We start from the raw sequence: 25353 nt of genomic DNA, 5'->3' as shown, positions 1-25353 counted from the left end.
CACATGATTTGGAATTGGACTGACTTCCCTGACATGTGGTAGTGCTGCATGTCTGTATCACTATCAAACCAACAGTAACGTAACCTTACCACATGACTGAACGGGACTGAATTTTCTAACGTTTCTGACTCCTTCAGACTATGCACCACTTGATCATGGCCATTCATTCCTTTTTTTTCGGTACAAGGAATAATCCAATTTTTAAACACAATGTAAGAATACTATTTATACATGTACAGTGTCTTTCATAACTGTTGCCAGTTTGCATCACAGGCTTACGTCAACCTTTCTTCATACCTATCTTAGCTCCTTTCTTGAGGAGAGCCATCACCACTGATGTGTTGCGGCAACCCACAGCCCGGTCTAGTGGACGCATCCCACTATAATCCACGTGCTCAATCAAAGCACCCTGATCAACGAGAAACTGCACCTGAGAGAGAAACAGAGAGGAGTCATGGCAAGATAGAAAAACGCAGTCTCTGAAAGCTGGAATATTTTTTAACCAATTTTCTACCATTTGCTAACTCCCACCCACTATGTAGTTCTCCCCATCACACGACAGCTATCAACTGTGGATTATGAGGGCTAGTATGTGCTTCTTCTGTGACATATGAAGCCACTGCGTACGGTATTTTCATCACAGGGCAGCATAACACACTCAGAGGAAAGCGCTAACTGCCCTCTTCTGCATACATGAGCTCACAGACACCCATGACTGGTTATTGTTTCTGTGATTGACAGGGAAGAGAGCATTGCCAATTCTATTCTGTTGGACTCCAAGCCAAGGATGGCTGTGGCCCTTTGGGATAAGGCGAACGCTTTTATGGTGCGCCAGTCGGGAGCCCTGAATTCTTGCTTTATTGCTGGAATTCTTGGAATTTTAATCATAGACACTCACAACATCTGCGTCTCCATAAAAGGCAGCCAGGTCAAGAGGTGTGCGCCCGTTCTTATCCGCATGATCAGTGGCCGCACCCCTTTCCACCAGACAGCGAACCACAGGCAAATGTCCCTTTAGACACGCCCAGCTTAGTGCAGTGAGACCTTCTTTATCTGTTATGGGCATGGACGCACCTGCAGAATAGTGCACATTTAATGGTTAGTGTGCAAAAAAAAACAGTAAAGCCCACATATACCATAATCAGTGGCATTCCACAATCTTCCATTCCTTGTGCAAAGGCAGTTTCCCATCTGTTGAAAAGGCAAACAATTTAGTGTAGGCAACTTGAGAACCCATGATTCTGCTATTCCCCTGCAGTGATGCCCCTGATTGCAATCATAGCCTTATGTGAATCCACAAGGTGGAAACACACCCTGGATGGAACGCCAGTCCATCACAGGGCACCATGCACACACACACACATTTTCACACGTGGGGCAATGGGACTATGTTTTTGGGAGGAGGGAGGAAACTGGAGAACCCGGAGGAAACCCATGTGGAGACGGAGAGAACATGCAAAACTCCACAAAGATGGTGACCTGAACTCAGGATTGAATCAGAGACCCTGGAGCTGTGAGGTAGCAATGCTTAAACTTGATTATTAAATTGAATAAACCATATATATAACCACATTATATTCTAGATATTAAATCAAATTTGGAATTTAGAAACTAGAATGTGGAGATTTCACTGGAGATTACAGGCGTGTACTGGATTCCATGACACACCAGAACAGAAATGAACAAAAATAAACTTCATTTACATGGAGCCATGATATTCATTTAAGTCTCCAAGTATAATCATTCAGATTTACCTAGCTTCAGTTTTAAACTGACGTGATCAAATAGACAGAGAAAAGAAACAAAAAGAAGAACTGGTACATGAAAGAGAAGGAAAAAGGAACTTCGATATAAAGCCCTTTAAACAGAACTGAACTGTAATGAACAGTGTTAAAACAGTGTTCAGAACCACAGAGACTGAGTACATTAAAAAGAAAACGTTTAGTGTTTTGTTTTTGTAGAACAGTTGTTCACTTAACAGTTCATTAGATTTACACAGTCGAGGTGTTGCATCTCTCACCTTGAGCCAGCAGGTACTCCACTGTCTCTATGTGGCCCTCGGAAGCGGCCATCATCAGGGGAGTTCGTCCCTGTTTATCTACCATGTTTATCTCTGCTCCGTGAGTCAGCAACAAGTCCACAATCTGTAAGAGATGATTCAAGTTAAGCATGCAGAAACCTACCTCACACACTTGCGAGCCTATGTCAAACAGAGTTACACTCCGAAGTTGACTATTTTCCAATAACAGCACATCCTGAAGTGTTTTATTTCTCTTATACTACACCAATTAGCCAATAATTACAAATGATAATCTATTAAAGAACAACACATTGTATTTTTTTGATCAGTTTATAATTACAATTAATATTGTGGAATGACCACAAAACAAGTTAGTTTCTGCTATTACTTAAAAAACGCTTTTTCTGACACTGCTCGTGAAGTGCTGACACTGATGACTCCTTCCGAAAATGTGTTAAATAAATGTGTCCAAGCTTCACTATATCAATGATTTTTCTTTGATAAGAATCACGCTAGAAACTATAACGTAATAGAACGCATTATTAAGAACCTGTGATTTCCTTTGCAGCTGGAACTACTGCCAGAGCTGCTGTTATAGAAAATGAATCAACCTTCTGACCAATCAGAATTGAGAATTCAAAGTCACTGTGGCATAAGACCAATTATTGATATAATTATATCCATATTTAATGATTGAGAAACATAGGAAACGACTGAAGCATGGCTAAATTCAAGAATTCAGAAGAAAGACAGAAATTCCTGGTTATCTACCTGCCAGTGTCCTTGGCTTACAGAGCTAAAGAGAGGCACAACCCCTCTGCGGTTTGGCTGAGCTACTGCAGAGCCCTGCTCCAGCAGCATCCGGCAAACGTCTAGCTTTCCCCGCCCCGCTGCTGCGGTCAGTGCTGAAGATTGAATAAGAGAGCTGTCAGTCAACTGTTTAACACATACATTACTGCAAAGCTATGGGGTTACTCCATTTACCTGTTTCCCCCCACAAAGTGTCATAGTTGTTCATCTGACCATACTCTGTAGCCTCTTTTTCTTTCTCAGGAAGATCCAGCAGGTATGATACAATCTGAAGAAACAGGAAGTAACACAGACAAGTTGAGTATTGAGTACAGTCACTTTTTATACATACTATTTGGTCAAATACATTTAATGACTATTCACTGTTCTCACTCTTTTATTCTCTTTGCAAAGTATTATTTTTATTAAGAGGTCCAAATGAATCCCATTATTTCTCAAACCGAGGACATACTGTAGTCTAGCTAATGGTAGAAACTTTTTTTTCTACTATAGCTTGGATGGATACTAGACAATCTTTTCAACTCTGAAAAGTTTCTAGCACAACATGCAGTCAGCTCGTATTTAGACGTGTGTTGAGCGAAAATGAAGCCCCTAGCCAGATAACGTCTTTTGCATGCAGAACAGCATAGAGGACAGCACAGCTCATAGCTGAAAGGTTAGCCAAAGACTTTCTGCCTTTTTCTCCAGGGCGCAAACAGGATATGCTTCTTCACCAGAGACTGTAGCTACATAAAGTTATCCTTCTAGGGATTAAAGCACGCACTCATTTTCCCATCTGTATTAATGCATATAATTAACCTCTCATTCTTTTGAGTTAAATTATATTACTTGCCACATTTTAGGCAGTTAACTGAACTTCTAGACAAGCATAACACGGTACTATTCAGCACTTTGGAGTTTTCACTTAATCAGTGGTCTAGCTAATGAATTGATCATTTGTCCACACACCTGCAAGAATAATATACAGTATATATGTATATACATGTGTGTGTGTGTGTGTGTGTGTGTATATATATATATATATATATATATATATATATATATATATATATTACACACACACACACACAATAGTGTACAAAAGTCTTAGGTACATGTAATGAAATCCTGTAGAGCAAAGATGCCTTCAAAAATAATGAAATTTCCGGAGTAATAAATGAAACAAAGTTAATATTTGGTGTGACAACAACTAAAAAAATAGTCTCAGGTACAATGTGTGCAGTTTTATAAGGAAATGAGCTGTAAGTTTTACTGAGCATCTTGCAGAACCAGCCACAGTTCTTCTGGAGACTTTGACGGTCACACTTGCTTCTTATTTTTGCAGCAAAACCCAGCAGCCTTCATTACGTTTTTTGTCTGAAAAGTGATCTGTTATGTAATATGCTGCTTTCTTTACTGACATACAAACATTTTTCTGTAACATTTCATTTTGTGCTGGAAAACTAATGTTCGGAAATCTAAAATGTTTTTGTATTGACTCAATAATGTAGAAGTCATAAAATAAAAATATATAACAAAGTTTGTACTTATAAAAAATAGGGTGCCCAAGACTTCTGCATAGTACTATACATCTAACACAAGAGAATAGAGTGGAAGTTGAACATTCAGTAAAAGATGGGGATGAAAGCCTGGGAAAACAGTGAATACTGAGATAAGGCAAAGGGTATCAGGAATGTGGAGACATAGAATAAATGATCTGCTCAGTTTAAAGCAAAAAATTATTTAGATGTTGACAGAACACATAATGAGGTTGACAGGCCTGGGATATGAACAGCAGTTGTTTGATTTCTTGGCCACAAAATGGCTCCACATCACTATTGTTCATAGTTGGCTGAACCTGACTGGGTTATATGGGTGGCTGGGTCACCAGATGCTCACCTGAGGACACCACCCCGGGGCCTGGCTCCAGGTCTGGGTCCTGACAGCCCTAATCTGGGCAGGGTACACATAGTCTTTTTTGTACTTTTCATAGAGGTGTTTAGGATCGTTTTTTGTCTGACATCTCTCTTCACATCTGTTCACTTACTGTTGCTCCACTGGGAACATTATGCTCCAGACTTTCACTGAAATACACAAGCCCCTTCACAGTGACAAGGTCTTGATCTCACAAATGTGTGAACCAGGAGACGCTTTCTCTGCCTGGCTAGTTTATTTACAATGGATCAGAAAATACACCATAGAGTGCTTTAGAGGCTGTGGAATTGGTATTTGATAATTGAATTCATTTGTACAGTATTTATCTGCCACCTCCAAGGAGCTTGTAGATGAATAGCTTGCATCTGCCCGTTTGACTCGATCCCTTGTATGACAGTCAAAGGTCTTTTGACACCACAGAAGAAACGGAGATTATGGACCAAGTTTCGAGCCAAACTAAAATCATTTTACTATAATCCTGATATAACCACAGACCTGCCTAGAAAAGCCTTTAATTGGCTACTCCCTGCATCTTACTAATAGAGTATCCACAAGCACAGTGCATCATTTTCCCACTGTAATTAACGAAAGGGTACTTATCACAGGATCTCTGCAGTTTGATGAGCAGGAATTATACATACTGATACCTAGACAAGGCAGAAATGATGTGTGTGTGTGTGTGTGTGTGTGTGTGTGTGTGAAATAGACAAGAGAGAATCTTAGCGCTGTGTGGAGTATGGAAGGTACAAATTCCCACACTATGTGCAGAATCTCAATGATATTGGTCCCCAGGTGACTGTTGTAGGACTACAACTAACAATAAAAATGCATCGAGAAGCAAAACCTAAACAATGTGTCATACCTTCTTTTCCCAGAAGTGCAGGAGGGAGAAATAAGGATATTTCCAGCTATGTGCAAATACTGGTGTCAACCGGAAGCTTATCAGTCTTTAAAAGCACTATGAAACAGCTAGCTACCTAAGTAATTTAGCTAGGTACCATTAGATCTTTCCCTAAAACATAGGTAGAAGTCTAATGTCTAAATCCTACTTCGCAGACAAAATTAAATTAGGGATATTGGCATATATTGAGGCCAATCACATCCCACAATTGGGAAATAGCCACAAGATTGAGAAGTATACATTAAGAAATATGCCCATGTACAGGTATATTCTGCAAAAAAAACAGTAAAAGGTACTTTTCTGCACAAACACATATATACACGAGGTACCATTATAGGCCAAATAGATAACTTCATAGTTTTGCTCAATCAGATTAGTTGAAAATTTGAATGCTTTCTGATAACAATCTCTAAAGACAAAATTTCTACTGGTGTCTCATTTCTGCTGGTGTACCTCCCATGACTAGTCTTCACACTCACGGTGGAACAAATGAACTGCTTTATACCAGAAACATGGATTCTACAGGATGATCCAAAGAGAACTACATACATTCACTTCAACAGACATAGTTCTGGAGACACGTTGGTAAATTCAAGGCTAAAGGAGTTCATAGATTTAAGCAAGTCACTCTACCATTGTATTTTAATTGCTATTCCTGGTCGATGTCTTTCATAAACATTTACTTCATACATGGGCCTGTGTTGTAAATATGTTATTTGTTCTAACATTAATAACTTTCCCATCACACAGAAATATGCTGGCTTTCTTTTGTTACCAATACTGCAGCAAGCCTGCCACATGTCAAACTGACAGCAAAGCAAAAGTTCAAAACTACTGAAAAAATTGAAAAATTCATCACTGTCAGCCTAGAACACAGCGGAAGATTACAAATCACTTGGTCAAAGGATTACTCGGGTACTAGGACGAGGGAAAGCGCAGCTTGTAAAAGCACAAAGTAAATTTCAATTAGTAATTTTAAACTTCATTTTTCTTAACATAATTTTACATGCAGCAATATTGTGATGCAGTTAAAAACTATAATCTAATACTTCTTTCTTTCTTTCTTTCTTTCTTATTTTATTTTTTTAATTATAGTTATTTCATAATATAAGTAAGGTATAAAACACTTCCACCGCAAAGTTGATTATTTTTCTACAAAAGCACACCCTGTCATGTTTCATTCCATATTTCTTACTACAGCAATTTGCCAATGATTGCACTTTTATTACTTATTAAAGAGTGAAACATCATACTTTTTATCTGTTTATAGTTATCTTTAATGTTGTGGAGCATCTGCAAAACAAGTTAGTTTCCGTTAGCACTTACATTATAGTATTTTCCTTACTGTTGCTTGAAGTTTGTATGACAAGGAAAGGCAGCTTATTACAGAAAAAAACACACAACCCTAACCCTTTATGAAAACCTGTCTTTGGCAGAAAGCTTAAGAGATACCTACCATAAATGTTAAATAAACGTCTCTACATATCGATTATTACACACATTTCTCTTTGTTAAATAACGTTTTTTTTTTAAATCTAATTATTATTAGCCTTTGATTATGTAGATCATCCACCATACAAGTCCCTGTGAATTAGCTGTTACTATGGAAATGGTAATATATTATGTATACATTAATATAAGCCTGTGATTTGTGTTGTTATGGAATATTAATCGACAACTTCCGACAAATGAGATTTGAGAATTCAACAGTGTAATGGTATAACTATAATGATCTTAATTTGTGATGTATTAGAGAGTAGAAAGGTTAAAAAAAAAATGAACCGCAGAATAGTAAATGGGAAATGTGAGAAGGAATCAGTGCGGCCCTCCAAAAAAGCAAAAGGGTATCCTGTTTCTTCACATAGGAATAAACAAAAGGTTAATTAAAATAATCACCTCAATATGTCCCATACTAGCTGCTGCTACCAGAGCCTGCTGTATTGCGTGACTCTTCCTGAAGGCTTCATGCTGCTGCTGAGGCTGAGCTTCCTGGCGTTTTTTCTCCGACTCCTCCTTGGTCTCCTGCTGCTCAGCAGGGATCTCTGTCTCTCTCTCCTTTTCCTGTGGAGTCTCCTCTCCCTCTTGCTCCTGCTCTTTCTCCTGCTGCTCTGGGCTGGACAGCTGTGGGGAGTCACATGGTTTGGTGGGAGAGGGAGTGTGGAGCTGTGCGGTTTTTGGCCCCTCACCTCCCCAGTCGCTGTGCAGCAGGAACTTCACCACCTCCATGTGGCCCCTTAGAGCCGCATGTACCAGAGCGCACTGGCCGTTCCTGTCCAGCTGGTCAAGCTACAGCGGAACACACACATACACAGAAAGACGTCATAATGGCCAAAAACTGGCTTGATTAATTAATTTGTAGGAGCTAAATTAAATCCTGAGTTGTGAGCTTTAGGTCATTCCCACTTCTAGGTGAGCAGACTGCTCAGTTGAATTGATAATTGGTCTTGAATTTGTGGCACTGAGCTCAACTCTAAAATTTGAGAGGTGTGTACGTGTGTGTGTGTGTGTGGATGTGTGTGTGTGTGTACACCGTGCCTTAGCCTTTCTCTTGCAGAGGGCAGTGACGATGCTCAGGTGTCCCGCGGTGGCAGCATAGCTCAGTGCTGTCATGCCGCTCTCAGATGCCGAGTCCACGTTAGCCCCAAACTCCAGCAGCAGGTTCACCATGTCCATGTATCCCAAGTGAGCGTGAACACACAGCACTGGCGCATTGTTTAGCACCTCTGTCCGGTAATTAACGTTTGCCCCTCCCATCATCAGCAGACGGGACACCTAAACATGCACATGAAGGCCAACGGTCAAAATGACTTCTCAGGGAGTTTTTCCTTGCCACTGTTGTTTCTGGTGTACCATTAGGTCTCTAAATATAAATCTATATCTGGATTTCTGTAAAGCTGCTTTGTGCCAAAGTCTATTGTTACAAGTGCTATAAAAATGGATTTGAATTGAATTGAATTGAATGATGATGTGGACAAACTATAGTATGCTAGCAAATAAAAAAGCAGGTTTACTGGATCCTCACATCCTGCTGCCTAAGGTATGATAAAATAGAACCAAACTAACCAATGAGGTGTAAATAACAATTACTGTTAAGGAGGAATGGGTTTAAAGGAATGTCTCAATAAAAATGCTAATGTGGCTAATGAATAAAAGGATCTAAAAAAATGCTTTTAAAAAATTTAAAAACATTCCTTTCTTCATTCATTAGTAAAGTTATTATTAATGTCCTACTAGAAATTTCTTCTTCTGGTTTGTTTGGAGTGCAGTACCTTAATGTTAGGGGTGTACAGGTTTCTCAGGGAAGATAAAGCAGTGGATAAACTCTCAGTGCTGTAAGACACCCACAGCCCCTGCAAAATGGACGAGGAGACTCCCACCTTCTTACTCAGGCCCTGCAACACAACAGATAAAACAAAACGGCAAATTTTAGCTGAAACACTTTTAGCTGGTTTTTGAGTTAACACATGATAATACTATATATATATATATATATATATATATATATATATATATATATATATATATATATATATATATAAAAATTAAAGATATAAAAAATAATTTGAATAATTCAAATCAAAAACATTCTATTTTACTCCAACGCAAAACACACAACACCACAAGCTTTGTTTCTATTAAAGCCTGATAAAGTGATACCGCTGTATACTTTCCATCCAGAGATTTTTTATTTTTCAGAAGCTACAGCTTAATTTCTCCAACCCATTCAGCAACAAAATACTGTTAGGCTTCTGTACTTTTTAAAAGCCATCAGACTTTATGTAAAAGTCTGTGAATGTTAGATTTGGCAATGTCTGTGCTGACTTCAGATCTGTATATATTTTTTCTGGAGTCAAAACCAACGGACAATGTTTTCATAAGTATCATTCCTCGGATGTTTTTGAATTTTGTGCCATTACTTTTCTGTCCAATGGTCATAAAAATGGCAGCTACCAGAAAAAGATCACATGACTAAAACAAGTCAATTTGCAAAACCATAGACTGATGTTTCCTTTTCTGTCATGTTGAGTTTACGCTTACCTTAAATATATGTGCTTTGAGTATATGATGTCCTAGTTCTATAGTCTGCTGTCTGTTGAGTTTGTTTGTCTGTCTGGAGAACCAGAAGGCAAGCAGTGTGTGTCCATTCCTGCAACAACGGGAATATACAATAAAAAATAAAAAGATGTGAGAAGTGCAAGAGGCTGGGGAAACATTTTGAATTAAATCATGCTGTTGTGCAACATCACTCTTAGCTGAAGACTGTTGGCATTGATTGTCTAACTTCGTACTCAGCAACAGCAGTGCAGAATAAAATTACCCAGACATATTTGTCTATTCTGTCTCAAAATTCAGCTCCTATATGATGAAATCCTGTTTACAATTTCTTTTAGTTGTACACAAACTTCTGTTTTTCCTCCTCACCTGGGATCACAAAGGAACTTGGTCTTCTCCCCTTCCTCCCTCCAGATTAGCCACTCGCGGAAAGACGGGTGCACGAACATACGTGTGCCATCACGCCTCTTCACCAGGAAAACACCCAACTGCTCCATCCTCTGGCGGAAATCGTCCCAGTCGAGCGTGGCCCTGAGGGAGCCGGCGTTGACCGCCTGGTAGATCTGTTCATCGGTGAGAGGGTGCAGCGACGCCAGTGCCACATTGAGCAGGGGCAGTGCTCGCTCAAACGACGACTGTGTGGGAAAGCGCATATTCAGCTGCAGCAGGTAAACTTCAGCCAGGCTCACGGGCACCACTTTGTAGCCGGAGCTCTTCAACACCAGGTAGCCACGTTCGATCAGGTCAAAGGTCAGCTTCAGGTAGAGGAATGATCCACGACTGAGGGCCTTCAGGTGTGAGCTGAGTTTGGCAAAGCCGGCACCATCCATCTTACCGTTGAGCGAGATGTTGCTCTGGATTTCAGCACTGCCATGCACACGCTGCAGCACATAGGCCTGCAGATCCCGGTCGATAGCGTCGTTCTCCTCCAGGGCATCCAGAGAGATACGGTGGAATGGCAACGGTTTCGTGATGTCCTAAAAATCGAACATAAGGATATTATTCTCATCACACTGGCGAGTTTGGTGTTGTTTTGGTGTCACGTTAATGAAAGTCCTAAATGCACTTGCTTTAACCATGTCATCTTTGCTCTGAAGCTAGTTATCAGGTCTTTCAAGTGCGAACTAGCGTAGACAAAGAAATCAGATAAGCACTACAGCTCAGATCAATATAATGCACGCTGACCGACCAAGTAAACAAGCACTCAACAACACTAAACTAAAGATAAAAAAATCAGGCTGGAAAAGCAGGGAATCAGGACTGAGCAGTGTGGATTTTAATTCTAGATTTTTATTATGTACACGGTTACATTTACATTTATGCTTATTTATATTCCTTCAGCAAATGACCTTGGATTATCCCCAAATGTTTTAAGCTGTTTTTCCATACAGACGTTGCAACAATTATTAATTAATGAATCTAATATTTCTTTTGAAGACTAGATGTTCATCAGATCTTTGTTTATAATCATAGTTACACTTTAACTATAGTGACTCAAGGAAAACAAAATGGCTGAAATAATCTGTGTTATAACATACAGTCAGTTTTAGACATACCATTGTTCAACTGTCTTCAATACAGCTTCCTGTCATAGTTTGCTAGATACACACAAGAGCTAATGTCATTAACCAGGGTTGCCAGGTATCAGAAAAATTTACAACCCAGCTACTATCTCAAAAATCACACAAAAGACCTAAAACTAGCTCAGCCTTTGTGTGGGAAACCAGGTCACCATGGTGCATGTGCATTTCTGATGTATGAACATAATCCACTCCAAAATCCACGTTTTGCACTTGCAATCTTTGCAATATATCTTAGAATAGCAATGGTTTTACACATCACAGACACACTGTCTGCACTTACACATTGTCTTTGTTTGCAGAAATGTATTAGATTTAATTCTGATTATTTACTATAAAACAATATTCTGGCAGCTACAGAGTATTTTTAAACTGTCTCAATTTTGGGTAAAAACCATGACTCTGGCAACCCTGTGGTTAACTGTGCTTTCCGCTGTCCTGTCCGCTGCTTCTTGCCCCTGAGCATGGGGCAGCATGATTCCTGCCCTAATGGGCCTCTATTAGCACTTGTTGCAGTTGCCATTTTTGACCACTAGGTGCAATAATAATGGAGTAGTGAGCAAGCAGAATCACGATTGCGCAACATCTAGAAAGGTGAACAGATTTCCGGAACATCCACATGTATTTGTCAAATAGCAGTTAGGGCTTTATGAAGATAAAGATTTTTGTGGAACAGCTGATATATAGTGGACTCTGCCCCATCTGCCCCTATGGATGAGCTAGCAGTATATAAAAAAATTTAATCTACATTATGGATAATCTGAGGACATTAAAAAAAGATTACTTTTTTTTAGAATGTCCAAATACAGTGTGAATTGTGTGGGGAAATAAGATACTAATAGTGTGTGTGTGTGTGTGTGTGTGTGTTACCTGCAATGAGGTTCGAACGGTCACCACTAGCTTGAGCCAGGCTGGGAACCTGTCGATGGTCTTACAAAGGAAAGAGACAATGGTGTCACCGTAATCAGGCTTGTGGAACTCTGCTTCATTAAGACCATCTATAAGAATGATGAAGTCTTCATCAACTGTCATCTTCCTCTCTGAAAGACAAATACATGGACACACAAACGGTTCACTCTGAAACTTAGAACCAACCAACCCAAAATCTAAGCTTATGTCTTGAATATCAATGTCAGAATATAATGTATTCTGGGTAGGCTTCTGTATAAGTCTCTTTACACACCTTTATAAAGTGTGTCCAGTGGCTCGAGGACTCCCCTTGTGAAAGCGCTGAGTGGATCCTGGACGCAGGAGCGCAGACTGAGCGTGCTCTGAATGTGTGGTTCTCTCAGTAGCAGCTCTCTGTAGGTGTTAAGCTGTGGTGAGCGGCACAGCAGCGCTGCCACGTTGTGCACGAACTCTGGCACCAGGCAAGTGTAGGCATTGTCAGCCTGACAGTAGTGATACGCTACCACCTACATGAGATACCAGAGAAGAGTAAAAGTTTTAGCTAGTATCAGTAATCTGGAACTTACAGAGACAAAAACACGTCAGTGAACTATCTCCGGTTCTCCAGTTTCCTCCCATCTCCCAAAAAAATGAGAGTAGATGCATTGGTGGCTCTAAATTGCTCCTAGGTATGAATGAGTGTGTGGAAGTGTATGTGTGTGCTTAGTGCCCTGAGAAGTACTGGCATCAAATATGGTCCAATAGGCTCCAGATCCACCGTGACCCTGACTAGGCAAGAAAATTGGAACGTGCCAAAGTATGTTTTTATATGGATCTGGGCCCTGATTAGCAATTCTTTAGTAACTTTTCCGCTCTTAAACTTTTCTTTAGTAACTTTTCCACTCTCAAACCACTAGTTCAATTAGATGTATGAAAACTTAAATTGAATATTTTGAGGTAAAAGTAGTATCAAGGTGAAGATTGCATATCAGAACACAATAAACTCTAAAGAGGAAATGTAAAAGTGGACGGCTATAGATGCGTCATCTCACTGTCAATCTTTGTCAATCTAGATTTACTTTATCAACTTAAATGAGATTTCTCTGGGAGAATGAACAGAGATATTTTTTTTTGCAGCACTGTGCTTTCCTTTCATGATGGAGAGAGATGAAGAGCAAGGAACAAGAACAGTGAGTAGCAGCTATGCGATTTTTATACTCTCCTGTTCAGCGAAACTCACAATGAAGATGAATGATTGGAATCTGTCTAATGTGTAGATGTGCAGTGAGGGAGAGTGAGCTGCCGTTTGGATGCAGACAGAGAGCTGGAGATGGCTGAACCCAAATCAGTGGAGAGAGAGAATGAAAGAGAGGGAGACGGAGAAGGGGACCAACAGTGTACACATATGTAAAAGAAGTCTCGGAGAGAGAGAGAGAGAGAGAGAGAGAGAGAGAGAAAGAGAGACAGGAGCAGTCCAGACAAGTCTTGGCAGAAATTCCTATTCACCTGAATGGAAAATAATAGAATAGAGGACATAAAGTCATAGGAGTGACTAGTGTGTGTGTGTGTGTGTGTGTGTGTGTGTGTGTGAGTGAGTGAGAGAGAGAGAGAGAGAAAGAGAGAGAAGAGAAACAGAACAACGGAACAGAGTGGAGTAAATTATTAATGCATTGGCTTAAAAAGATCTACTTGCTTGGCAGGGGAATGGCATTCTGTGGGTATGAATATTTCATGAGGCTCTGTGGCAAAGTTGTTTTTTCCTTTTATAAACACATCTGCATAATGCTGCGACTGAAACACTGAGCCTGGACAGGTGATGACGAGGCTTTGAGCATGTTAGCATGTGTGCGCGTGGTGCATTGGAGACTCACTGGGGAAAGTGAGAGCAGGAGTGCATCAGGGTCTGTAACTGCGTTTGTATATGTATTAAAGTTTCACTATTATAAGAGTGAGGGTTTTTTGGTTATACAGTATATCAGTTCAAATGTCACAGCTATAGGTATCCTTGAGTACGCTTTAGGGTTTATTTTAAACGAATCCTCATCTACAAAGGAAACATGGACGCATCAGCATATGACTCATAAGCTTTTATGAGCTCTTCACCCTCATCACTCAATCTCTGCAGACTTCTTCACTGTTCTTCTGGAAGATAAGGCTAGCAAGATCTGCCAATCTTTCCTCCCTGCCTCCACTTCCCTCACTAATCCTCACTCCCCCACATATTTCTCTCCTCTGTCTCCAAATGATATTCTACACCTACTAACATCGATTAGTCCCACCACTTCTCCACTGGAGCTCATCCCATCTACCATCCACCAGACTCCCACAACGTCCTCCTCTTCACCACATCCATCAGAAATGGCTCCATAACCTCAGGTCATGTACCAGTTGCCAGGATGCCACTCTTTCTGAAAAGCCCAAGTTGTCTTTCCTGTCATTCCTTTCAAAAGTCTACAATCAGTTGAACCAGGTCCAAAGTCTTAACAAGTCGGAATTCAAACCGGGACACTCTACAAAAACAACTGTTGTGGCTGAATTCGATCCTGATAGTTCAGCACTTTAACCACACTATCCTTCTCTCCATACTTAGGGCTGAGTTATACTTCTGTGCTGAAGCACATTAATGTGTGTGTGTTGTGACACATTTCGGATAAGCACAAAGATATCACAATATGTATCACAATACAGGCGTGATCATGGCGATAGCGTTGCATTTTTAAAATCCTATTCGATACTACTTTCTTTAATGTCTCCAAAATAAAGCCTATATATATTTTTAACATTTTAAAAAAGAACATTTATATAAAAAATTAATTAATTAATATTTAGCTCTTGAAAAATCAGTAAAAAAATTTTTATCTTTTAACAATTTTAAAGATTATGCACAAAATTTGAACCCCATGTCAGCTGTTTCCAGTCAGCTTGTAATTAAATTTACATTAAAAAACATTTTCATAATATCTTCCCCAATACCTGCTGTCCTCTGAGAAGCTAACTGTGTGCTGTGCGTATCTACAGGGCAGTGCTTCAATCAGCCTTCAGGAAAACACTGACTGGCTTGGGGGGGTGTGTTCAGTTGTGTGTCCGGAAACATTGTGACAAGACAGACTTCGTTGTGATGTGACCCTTCTTCCACGGGTTCTATCAAGCGCTTCAGAATGGTTGAATGAAATATTGTTCCAAATACAACGCAAGTGTGAACAATACAATATTAAACCGTAAAATAAACATTTCCCTTATTGCATCTAGTACTTTCCATCTTCCATAGGCTGGAGATATGCTCATGCTCCCTCAACACTTTTTGTAAAACACTTTTTGTTAAAAAATCAAATACATACAGTAAAAGCCTGCGACAGGAACAGATGAAAAAAAAAAACAGATGAAAAATCTTTCTAAAAATATCAGTTTAGACTGACTTATGCTGCTAGTTTCTCAGGTTGGTGTATTTTAAATAAACGGACAACGCAAGCATACATCCATATTTTTTTCTCCTGCGTTTCACGTTTGTGTCACTTGGTGTGATAGGATCACATTGTTGTACAGTATAATGGATTCATTTACTGAAAACTACAATCTTAACACTTACGAATATAAAGTGTGAGGCTTTATACTGGCTTATTATAATGTGAGTTTAATCCTGCAGGATTACACAATTTACTTTCTAACATACATAATAGATTAGAATAGTGGATTTAAACACTAACTAAACTGAAGTGCTTCGATACATGAGCTGCTTGATACTGCTGAATACAGAAAAGCGAAAAAAACTTCAGAAATACATCGAAGAGAAGTGAAGTGTCTTCGGTGTATTATTTCATTCCTACAGAGAGACACAGAACACTCATTTGTTTTTTAATACACTTTTTTTTTTTGCTTCGGTTTGGTTCTGATTTGGTTCATGGGGCACTGCCCCCTAGTGAATATGCTGAACAAGGCAGACGATGCAGTGGATGTAGCATAAATCAGCCCATCGAATCACTTGCTCAGCATGGCACCATTCTGCTTCCTATCTGGAGTGACACGCATCCGGTGGCATTGAAAGGATCCACATCTGCTCTGTGTACTCTCTCTACTCATATCCTTCTAGGCTCAGTACTCAGCCTTCTTCTCTATTCTCTCAATACCTGCTTTCTTGCTGACATACAATCAGTTATGTGGATGACACCTAGCTCATCTTTTCCTTCCCACCATCAGATACTCAGGTTGCAGCTCATATCTTGGTGTGTCTGACTGACATCTCATCATGAAAGGCAGTTCATCTCCTAAAGCTGAAAGCCAGCAAGACTGAGGTGCTTTAAATTCCTGGAAAGGCATCCCCACACCTTATATACTATATCTTAGACTGCCTTGAGACTAATCTTTAAAGAATTCTGTGTAGCACTCCTGAGATCTAGCACTTACACCAACTTTTACATATCGAGTTGTGGCTGCTCTTTATCCACACTTGTTGTTAGTGGAAACTTATCAGGGACAAGTTGTATCATTCTATCATCTCATTTAATAGCCACATGCTTAGATAAGATTTTGCCTCACCTACTTTGGATAAGAGCATTTGTCAAATAAGTAAATAAATTAATAAGAAATGAATAAATGTCCGCACCTGAGATGCGAGTCTCCTCATAGCCTCCTCCTGTCTCCTCCTCATCTCTGGAGTTCCCGGGCAGCTGCCACCTCCCAACGTTCCATGGGAGGGCTGAGGCTGTGTAAGAGGGAGTCCATCTCCATCTAACACACACACACACAGAAACACTTCAACACATTGAACTTAACAAACATGTGCTTAGAATATCATCAATATCATCATACCATTTGAAAAATGCTACCCCAAGCCTTTGTTGAAATTATGATAAAAAGTTTTGCCTCTAGAAAATAATTTAACCCTTACGTTTGGGTGAAGCCTGCGGGCTGTCGGAGGCAATCTGCCTCATGCGGTTGCCGTGGCAGCTGAGAGCCACCAGACGGGAGATAATGGCCGTCTTGCCAAAGCCAATGTTGCCAACCAGCACCACACCCCGGTTGGTAGCACGGTTGGTGCTACTCAACTGAGCATCAATTTCTTGGAAAAGCCACTCACGCCCCGTAAACACAGAGTCCACCGTGATGCTGGGAACCTCGAAGAGCAACGGCTTCAGCGCTATGTCCTGGAGCCTGTATGGAGCGAAGCGCACTGAGGACAGGGAAAGAGAGAGAGAGAGAGAGAGAAAGAGAGAAAGAGTGAGAAAGGAAACACAATTCAGAGGATGATAGTCGGGTAATAACCGAGCTAACAACTGTGATGAGTCATTTAGATAAGATCGTATACCATAGACAGAACCAGTCATGCCAATGTACAATCAAAAAAGAATAATACAACAGAGAGAAATGATTACAATAGTGTTAAATCAAGGAAACTTGAATTGTAGCATCTTGATGGTGAACTGTTAAAACAGGGGTGACAATCTTATCCACAAAGGGCCAGCGTGGGTGCAGGTTTTCATTCCATTCGAGCAGGAGCCACACCTGATTCCTCCTGTTTAATCAGTTGATCCTGGCTTTCAGTAGACTCAGGTGTGGCATCTGCTTGGTTGGAATGAAAACCTGAACCCACAGCGGCCCTTTCCGGATATGACTGGACACCCCTGTGTTAAAACTTACTACTACTACTACACCTGATGATTGAACAACTTCAAACACAGAAAGGAGTATAAACACTCATACAATACAAACAGGCAAATTGTGATTAACCAGCCACTGTTTTCACACACACACGCACATGTGCACACAACTGTACAGTAGATCACAATATTATATAATGAAGTCCTAGGAAAAGAACTACACCAGTTACACAGCAGGTGGAGAGTATGCAGCGTTAGCAGAACAGGAACTTACGTGACTGGGACTGCCAGGTATTGTGGTTAGCAGAAGCTGAGATACACACACAGACACACAGGTGAGAGGAGAAAAAAAAGCCTGCGCTAAGAGAGAAGCTGCATGGAGTAATGAAGCCATAAGTGGACAAGAGGATGAAAATGAAAGGCAGAATGAAAGCTTATCAAAAAACACTAAATGCAGGAGTGTATACAGTACACACATATACATACACACATACATACACACATACATACACAGTGGGGTCCAAAAATCTGAGACCACTACTGAAAATGCTTCTATTTGCATTCTTTTCTAATGTAATGCAACAATTTTCATTACAACAACTTGAGTGAAAATCAGCATCTTTGAAATATTTACATAAATTTCAGAGTTTCTTAGTATTTGGTACGTCCCCTTTTTGTGCTTTAATGACAATGTGCACTCGAGCTAGCATGGACTCCACAAGTTTGTGCAAAACCTTATGATCTATTTTAGATCAAATCCATGAGTGTGTCGTCTGAACACATGAGATTAGGCATGAGGAAAATCTGACCTTTTGTACAAAGCAGTTAACATGGTCAATATCACAAATTTACTTACATTTAAATAGGGACCTAGAAATAGTGCAGAATCTTGAATATTAAATATTGAAGATATTAAACATTTACTTTCTTTGTTTTAAATGTTTAAAAATGATAAAACTTTCTGTTCAGCACGTTTAAGCACCCGCAGAGCGACATTTTGGCCTAGGTTTTCCACGTATCTCAGATTACCCTTGCCATAGCTGTTTGTAGATCGCCTGACCTAAAACCTTCATAAAGTTAATGGTCACTTGTATTCCACGTCACTTCACTTTCACTTTTATTATGTGTGGTACTAGACACACCTACCCCTGATAGTCCACCTTGTAGAGTGTACGGTTAAAGACTATAGCTTTCTTAAATATTTTTTCCATGCACAACTTGTGTTAATTGCCCTCTAGTCTTCATCAGGAGTCAGTTTTCAACACTGGGCCACTGCTGGGTGGAGATATCTGGTGGGTGGACTATTCTTAACCCAGCAGTGACACTGCTTCAGCTGATACACTCATACCACTGCATCATTCATGCCACTAGCATGCTAACTTCAGTGCTTTACTATGAGCAGTCTTCCACCACCACTGGACAGAGTAACGAGGGCTGAGAAATTGTGCATAGAAACAGAAAATTTATCAAGAAAGAATTGGGATTTCACTCAACATGTCTTTTAGGAATATTTTGCGTAGACCTTTCAGAAATTTCCTGTCATTTTTTCCCAAGGGCCTTGAGGGCCACCAAATGGTGCCAGTTGGTGGCATATGTGTGCCTGTAATATGGATCGCACTAATTGATCATGAAACTATTGAAAACATTTATTTCAGAGAACATAAGGTGGTGGTGTCTTGACCCTGACACAAAGCAGCGCAACAGTGATACTACTTAAAAATATCATGTTATCTTTGTCATTAGTTAAACTGAACAAATCAAATTTAATTCCTCCAAATCAGTTTATAAATTTGCCTGCTCCTGTATAAGCAGCTTTTAACTAAATGGCTTCATTCCATCTCCAGTTTAAAAAAAAAATTAGATGTGGCTTTAAAAAGACTGGAGGAGATCTAATCTACTTTAACTCCGATGTTCCTATCCCTCCACCTGGTTCCTGTCATTTTTACAGCTGATTTTTATTACAGATGCATAAAGCTCAGTAAAACCCTGCTGTTCTCTTTGGTCTTCAGAGGCACCATAAAATAAACCACGCAAAATTAAAATGCATGAGTTTAAGTGTTCCTGTCTGATCAAATTGCCAGTGACTCATCTGCTTTGAAATTTCTTTAAAGACTATTTGTGCACATTAGCTTTTCCTGTTGTGCTGAAGTAATCTGATGCAATACTCCAATCGTCATTTAACTGCTACAGAATTTGCATATATTTGATTTTACTTTGATGTCATTTCCATTTGGTATGCTTAAACACCTACGGTGTCTTGCGTAAGTATTTAACCTGCTTGAACATTTCAACATTTTGTTGTGTTACAACCTGGACCTGAAAATGACTTGGGAATTTAAGTCGTGAGTCTACACCAAATAGCCCATAATCTTTCTTCCTACTTCAATATTATGGGATATTTTGTGTAGAGTCATGACACTTTATCGAAATTGGTTCCATTTCAGTTCCAGATTGTAACACTACAAAACATAAATAAAAAAAACGTAAATATCAAGGGGGCGATACCGGCCACTTTATTAGAACCTGATCATTCATGCAATTATCCAATCAGCCAATCATGTGGCAGCAGAGCAGTGCATACAGTCATGCAGATACAGGTCAAGAGCTTTAGTTAAGTTTAAGTTAAGAGTTTAGTAAAGTTAGTTCAAGGTCTCAGTGACTTTGACTGTGGTATGGTTGTTGGTGACAGATGGGTTGGTTTGAGTAATTCAGGAACTGCTGATCTTCTGGGATTCAAACAGTCTCTAGAGTTTACACAGAATGGTGCGAAAAACAAGAACCATCCAAATCCAAAACCGTCCAAATAACCACTCTTTACAACCATGGTGAGCAGAAAAGCATTTCAGAAGGCACAATTAGTCAAACCTTCAGGTGGATAAGCAATGTTTTTTTTTTTTTTTTGTTTTTTTTATAATTTTCAATTTTTCTAATCTTAAAGTGGCCAGTGAGTGTACAGTATTATCAAATATATATATATATATAAAAATCAAATTGATCATTTTTCTAAATATGTCTTCAAATTATGGTATTAATACTTGTATTGTAAGCATTTATCCAAACTCTGTGTGTGTATGTGTGCGTTTGTGTGTTATCAGGCCAGAACCACGGTTCCTTGGGAAACAACCGAGCAACAGATTTTTGTATATTAAGATTATAAGAGATAATACTCTCACTTATCTCTTCCTCTCTCACTTTTTTTTTCCAAGTAGAAGGTGTGAGCTGCTTTAATTACTGACCCGGTGAGAATGACTCAGCAAACAGGCTCTGAGAGAAATGAGCTGATGAACAAGCTCCATTTCACCAAAGTGTGTGTGTGTGCGCGTGTGTGTGTGTGTGTGTGTAAAAAAATGTAAAAAAAAAAGCATCCATTACAGGCAGGGCACATTCAAGGAACTCTTTCGAACTCACTTCTTAGTATAATGGAAATGTGCTGTTATTCTTACTGAGTAAATCTCTCTTTCTCTCTCTCTTTCTGGAACTGCTTTTGTGTGTGTGTGAGAGAGAGAGAGTGAGAGAGAGAGAGAGAGAGAGAGAGAGAGAGAGAGAAAATGAGAGTATGTGTGTGTCACTCTGGAGAAAGGTTAAGCTCAGTGTAGCCTGGAGGGACAGTGACACTGATGCTCAGAGACTAAGAGCAGACACGGATGTCACATGGGCTCTGTACAAACACTCTTACACAGAGGAGAGGAGAGGAGAGCAAACACACTGAGGCATCCGATTAGGAAAAGAGAATGGCTTTTAATGTTTAAACACCAATTTAAAACACTTGGAAAGGGAGCTGTGTGTGAGTGTGAGCAGGCTGTGTAGGCTAGGGGTTGACTAATACACTAGGTGCCACTGTGGGGATGTTCATTAGTCGGGGCGGTGAAAAAAAAAAAACCAGTGAGGCAGACGGTAAGGAGATACAGGCTAAACATACTTTATTAGCCTGAAAATATTTCAGAATAGATGACTCCGATTCTACAGTCAACTGCACATTGTGTAAGACTACAGTGAGGAAAATCTTTTTTAAATTTCCTTTTGCTTTGATGGAACCTCATCACTAAGGTAGAGGTGTCTGTGGGTTTTTAATCACACTCCCGCCCGCTTCCGAAGGAATTCTGACCAATCCTGCCTGTTCCTGCAGATATTTTTGTTGTCCTTTAAGGCTAAATAAAATGGAAATAAAATCTTTTCACCAGTCATTCTGCCATGACCAGCACAGTGTGAAAGAGTGTGTTCCGTACCGCAGGCTGCACATCACCATCCAATTCCACTTGGGCTACCTTTAAGGGTGGCTGTCACAGCTAGTTTAGATCCTGATCCAAACTCATTTTCAGATGCTACTATGGCCAGAGTTGAACATGGTGATTAAACACCTGGGTCACTGTCAGCCTGGTAAAACCTCCCAGGCACCGCTGTAGACGTAAGGAGGACTCTAATGGTGGACACGAGCTTCCATGCTGCGCACTCTCAGTTTCAGGATCAACGATTTCAGCTGAGCTGCCAGGGTGCATTTTAAGAACCATTTTAAGAACATCCTTGGATGATGGAATATGATACACGGATTAGTGTCTTCCAACCACTTCTAACCTTCTGGCGTTTTAAAGCCTGGTTACCATTAAAGGTAAAAAAGGAGAAAATTGCATGTAAAGATTTCTTTCTGACTGCAGTGCAGGAGCATTACAGACATTTTGGCAGCTGGTATCTGATTACAAAATGAATTGATTAGGCTTATGTCCGTTTTACTACAGCATACAGCTGTACAACAGTTTGATCAAATCTTGACATTCACTGTAAGAGAAAATCACATTTAGCTCGCAAGGTTTTAGACTTGCTATCTTTAGACACAATGACGTTTTTTTTTTTTTTTTTTTACCACTGCGTTTGTTCATTTGGATTCTTATGCAGGAAGAGTAAAAGGTATATAAACCATTTCCACATCATTTTGGTTAAATATATTTATGGTTTCTTAAAGTTGAGGTGTCAAAGTTGAGTGCCTGTTACACGCAGAAAAAAAAAACATATACGACAAAACCTGATTTTTGATCTTTTTGGGTTATTTGCCAGAATTCAGCTGCACATTTGCTTTGATTTAGTCCTTTTAATTGTACACTTGATTTCTTATTTCTTTTTCTCCACATTTAGATTTAGATTTTGGATCTAGGAATAGTAATTATACATTTTGACCTTACAGATAATGTATAATATCCTTAGGTTTAAAAAGACTATTTAAATTGCAGATTCATTTCTAGACCTTAAACATAACCATTACCTACCTTTGACCTTGCGGACATGAATTGCACTGGTAGAGTAGTGTGTATAAGGCTCTATGCACCCCTGAGGAGAGGGCCTTCTATAAATACCCACCTTAAAATACTTTATATTTGCCAGTCTCCATCAGTCAAACGCATATTGATTGCAGAAAAAAAAAAACTTATATTTTTATACTTATTTACAGCTTGACCATTTAATCATGATTGCAGGGAGAATTGGCTTCCTATTCATCCAATCAGGAGACATATACATGTGTGGTGTGTTTATATGCCTCTGGTAATTTTTATTAAGTTTATGTTGTAATAAATGTAAAATAATTAATACTAGATGTATTAGTAGACATTAGTAGTGTGTTTCGAAGTCTAACAGTCCTGACTCTAAACATAACTTCAGCTAGACACACACACACACACACTAGGTACATTACCTCTCAGATCCTGGCCAGATCGTCCGGCGGCCATGCTGTTTTGGCGCGCCATGCGCAGTGAAGTTCGGAGTGGAGCGTGTCTCTGCTCATCCAGGTAGGCCAAGTCCTCCAGGTGAGCTGAACTGGTGGCTGATGTTGCGGAGGAGAAATGGAAGACAAAACATCAGTGTTTGAATGAATGAGCAGAAGAAAGGTTTCGGATAACTCAATAATGAGACATTGTGTTACATCATAACACACAAAATGAGACACCTCCATTTGTTCATTTAAGATCATTTACAAATCATCATCATCAGTGACCTGGAACAGAAAACATCAAGGAACGAGCAGAAGAAAGGTTTTCGAGATGAGGTGTTACAGAAAATATAAATGAAAATGATGAGCAAATGATGAGAATGATATATTACATCATAACACCCAGTATTAGACACCTCCATTTGATATTTTAAGATATATTGAACAATGGTAATATTCATGGCCTCTGGCTTTTTCTTAGAACTTCTCCATCACACCTCGGATAGTGTGTATTATGGTAACTTAGAGGATACCGAATATGGTGGTCATGCATTTATGCCTTCATATTTGCCTACACACAAACACCCTTCCATTTTTCTGTAAAGGAGTCATATCACACCAAAAGCAGAATATGAGTAGTGTTACAGCATGAGTTCATTATTTCACGACCAGAAAGTTCAACTAAACCAAGAGAGGATTACTACATCCAATTGGCCTTTTCTCCTTCAGTGAAAATAAAGCATTTTCCCAGCATTTTCTTTTCCAATGGATATGCAGACTTTTTCTATTATAACATACAGTAGATCAACATTATATTGACTTTGGCCAAAATAAAATATGATTATTAAGAAAAGATAATAGCTGGATTTCTAAGTGGAAAGAAATAATGTTAGTCCTGAAGCAAACCAAACTAGTTAGCTAACATTATGCTGCCAGATTGGAATTTACATAATTTAACTGCAGTGCTCAAAAGTATGATTTCGTTCTTGCAGAACTTTGTAAGCAACGTGCTTATGAAAAGTCTCTTTGGCTGTCACTGTATTCACGACATGTAACTTTCATTTTCTAGCCAATTTAGTCAAAGTGGCAGGTGTGATAACAAGCACAATGATGAGATAAACAATGTTATTTGGTCTAATTGTCATTGAAGAAACAATTATTTTTCAGCCTAAAAGCAAAACAATAAAGAAAATCTTAAACTTCTCCATGTTTGCAATGTTCTTGTGTCTCTCCGTATTCTAAAATCATGTAACTATCGCACACCTTGTATCACTTCTGTGCTGCTGAATTCTCATTTCTGATTGGTCCGAAGGTGTTCATTAATATTCTATAACAGTGGCTCTGCCAGTAGTGCTGGATGTTATTCAAATCACAAGGTTATATTAATGCGCTCATTTTTACAGTATAGCTGTTTCTATAGTAACAGCTAATGTGACTTCTACTGTGGACGCTCCACATAATCAAAGCCTACTAATAAATGGATTTAAAAAGTTGTTATTGAACAATATCATATAATTGTTGTTATGGTGAAGCTTTTTGGAAGGAGATGTTTATTTAGCATTTATGGAAGGAGTCTCCACTGTCAGTATCAGTCAGTAGGTTTTCTAGTTACGCTTCTAGTCAAGAAATTATAAATGTGAATTAGATGCAGTTGACTTCCATAATCTGATTAGCGCACCCAGGAAATCAACGTAAGCAGGCGCGTAAACCGATTCTGAATATGTGAAACTTTACCCATGTTACCTTTTGAACTTGAGTCGCTGACTCTGAATATGGCCCATTGTGAATAAGTGTCCTGGGATAAGCACAGGACAGAATGCACCTTGTGTAAGCTTGTACGCTGATATAAATCAGGCTTGCTTGACCATATGTGTGTACAAGTCACAGCTTACACA

The 25353-nt window shown here is 39.4% G+C and overlaps 1 protein-coding gene across 11 annotated transcripts in view; it reads right to left on the bottom strand.

Moving 5' to 3' along the window:
- The window catches only part of tanc2b (tetratricopeptide repeat, ankyrin repeat and coiled-coil containing 2b), a 173066-nt gene that overhangs the window by 7270 nt on the left and 140443 nt on the right, over positions 1-25353 (bottom strand). For 9 of the 11 annotated variants that reach the window (XM_053238589.1, XM_026915009.3, XM_053238594.1 and 6 more), the window contains 16 exons: positions 23444-23572; positions 18035-18070; positions 17052-17333; positions 16767-16891; positions 12462-12693; positions 12149-12318; positions 10068-10675; positions 9684-9792; positions 8915-9037; positions 8181-8417; positions 7542-7931; positions 3005-3098; positions 2792-2925; positions 2021-2144; positions 899-1074; positions 298-430 (listed from right to left, as the gene is read on the bottom strand). In XM_053238589.1, coding sequence (XP_053094564.1) covers positions 298-430; positions 899-1074; positions 2021-2144; positions 2792-2925; positions 3005-3098; positions 7542-7931; positions 8181-8417; positions 8915-9037; positions 9684-9792; positions 10068-10675; positions 12149-12318; positions 12462-12693; positions 16767-16891; positions 17052-17333; positions 18035-18070; positions 23444-23572 — 3102 coding nt within the window. The remainder of the gene's footprint in view (positions 1-297; positions 431-898; positions 1075-2020; positions 2145-2791; positions 2926-3004; positions 3099-7541; positions 7932-8180; positions 8418-8914; positions 9038-9683; positions 9793-10067; positions 10676-12148; positions 12319-12461; positions 12694-16766; positions 16892-17051; positions 17334-18034; positions 18071-23443; positions 23573-25353) is intronic. The other 2 variants (XM_053238593.1, XM_026915012.3) reach the window with 1 other exon arrangement.

This window comes from Pangasianodon hypophthalmus, chromosome 12, assembly GCF_027358585.1.
Source record: "Pangasianodon hypophthalmus isolate fPanHyp1 chromosome 12, fPanHyp1.pri, whole genome shotgun sequence".
NCBI classification, from domain to species: Eukaryota; Metazoa; Chordata; class Actinopteri; order Siluriformes; family Pangasiidae; genus Pangasianodon; species Pangasianodon hypophthalmus.
Note: the sequence above shows the minus strand (reverse complement) of the source record. Positions and strands in the feature narration are given on the sequence as shown.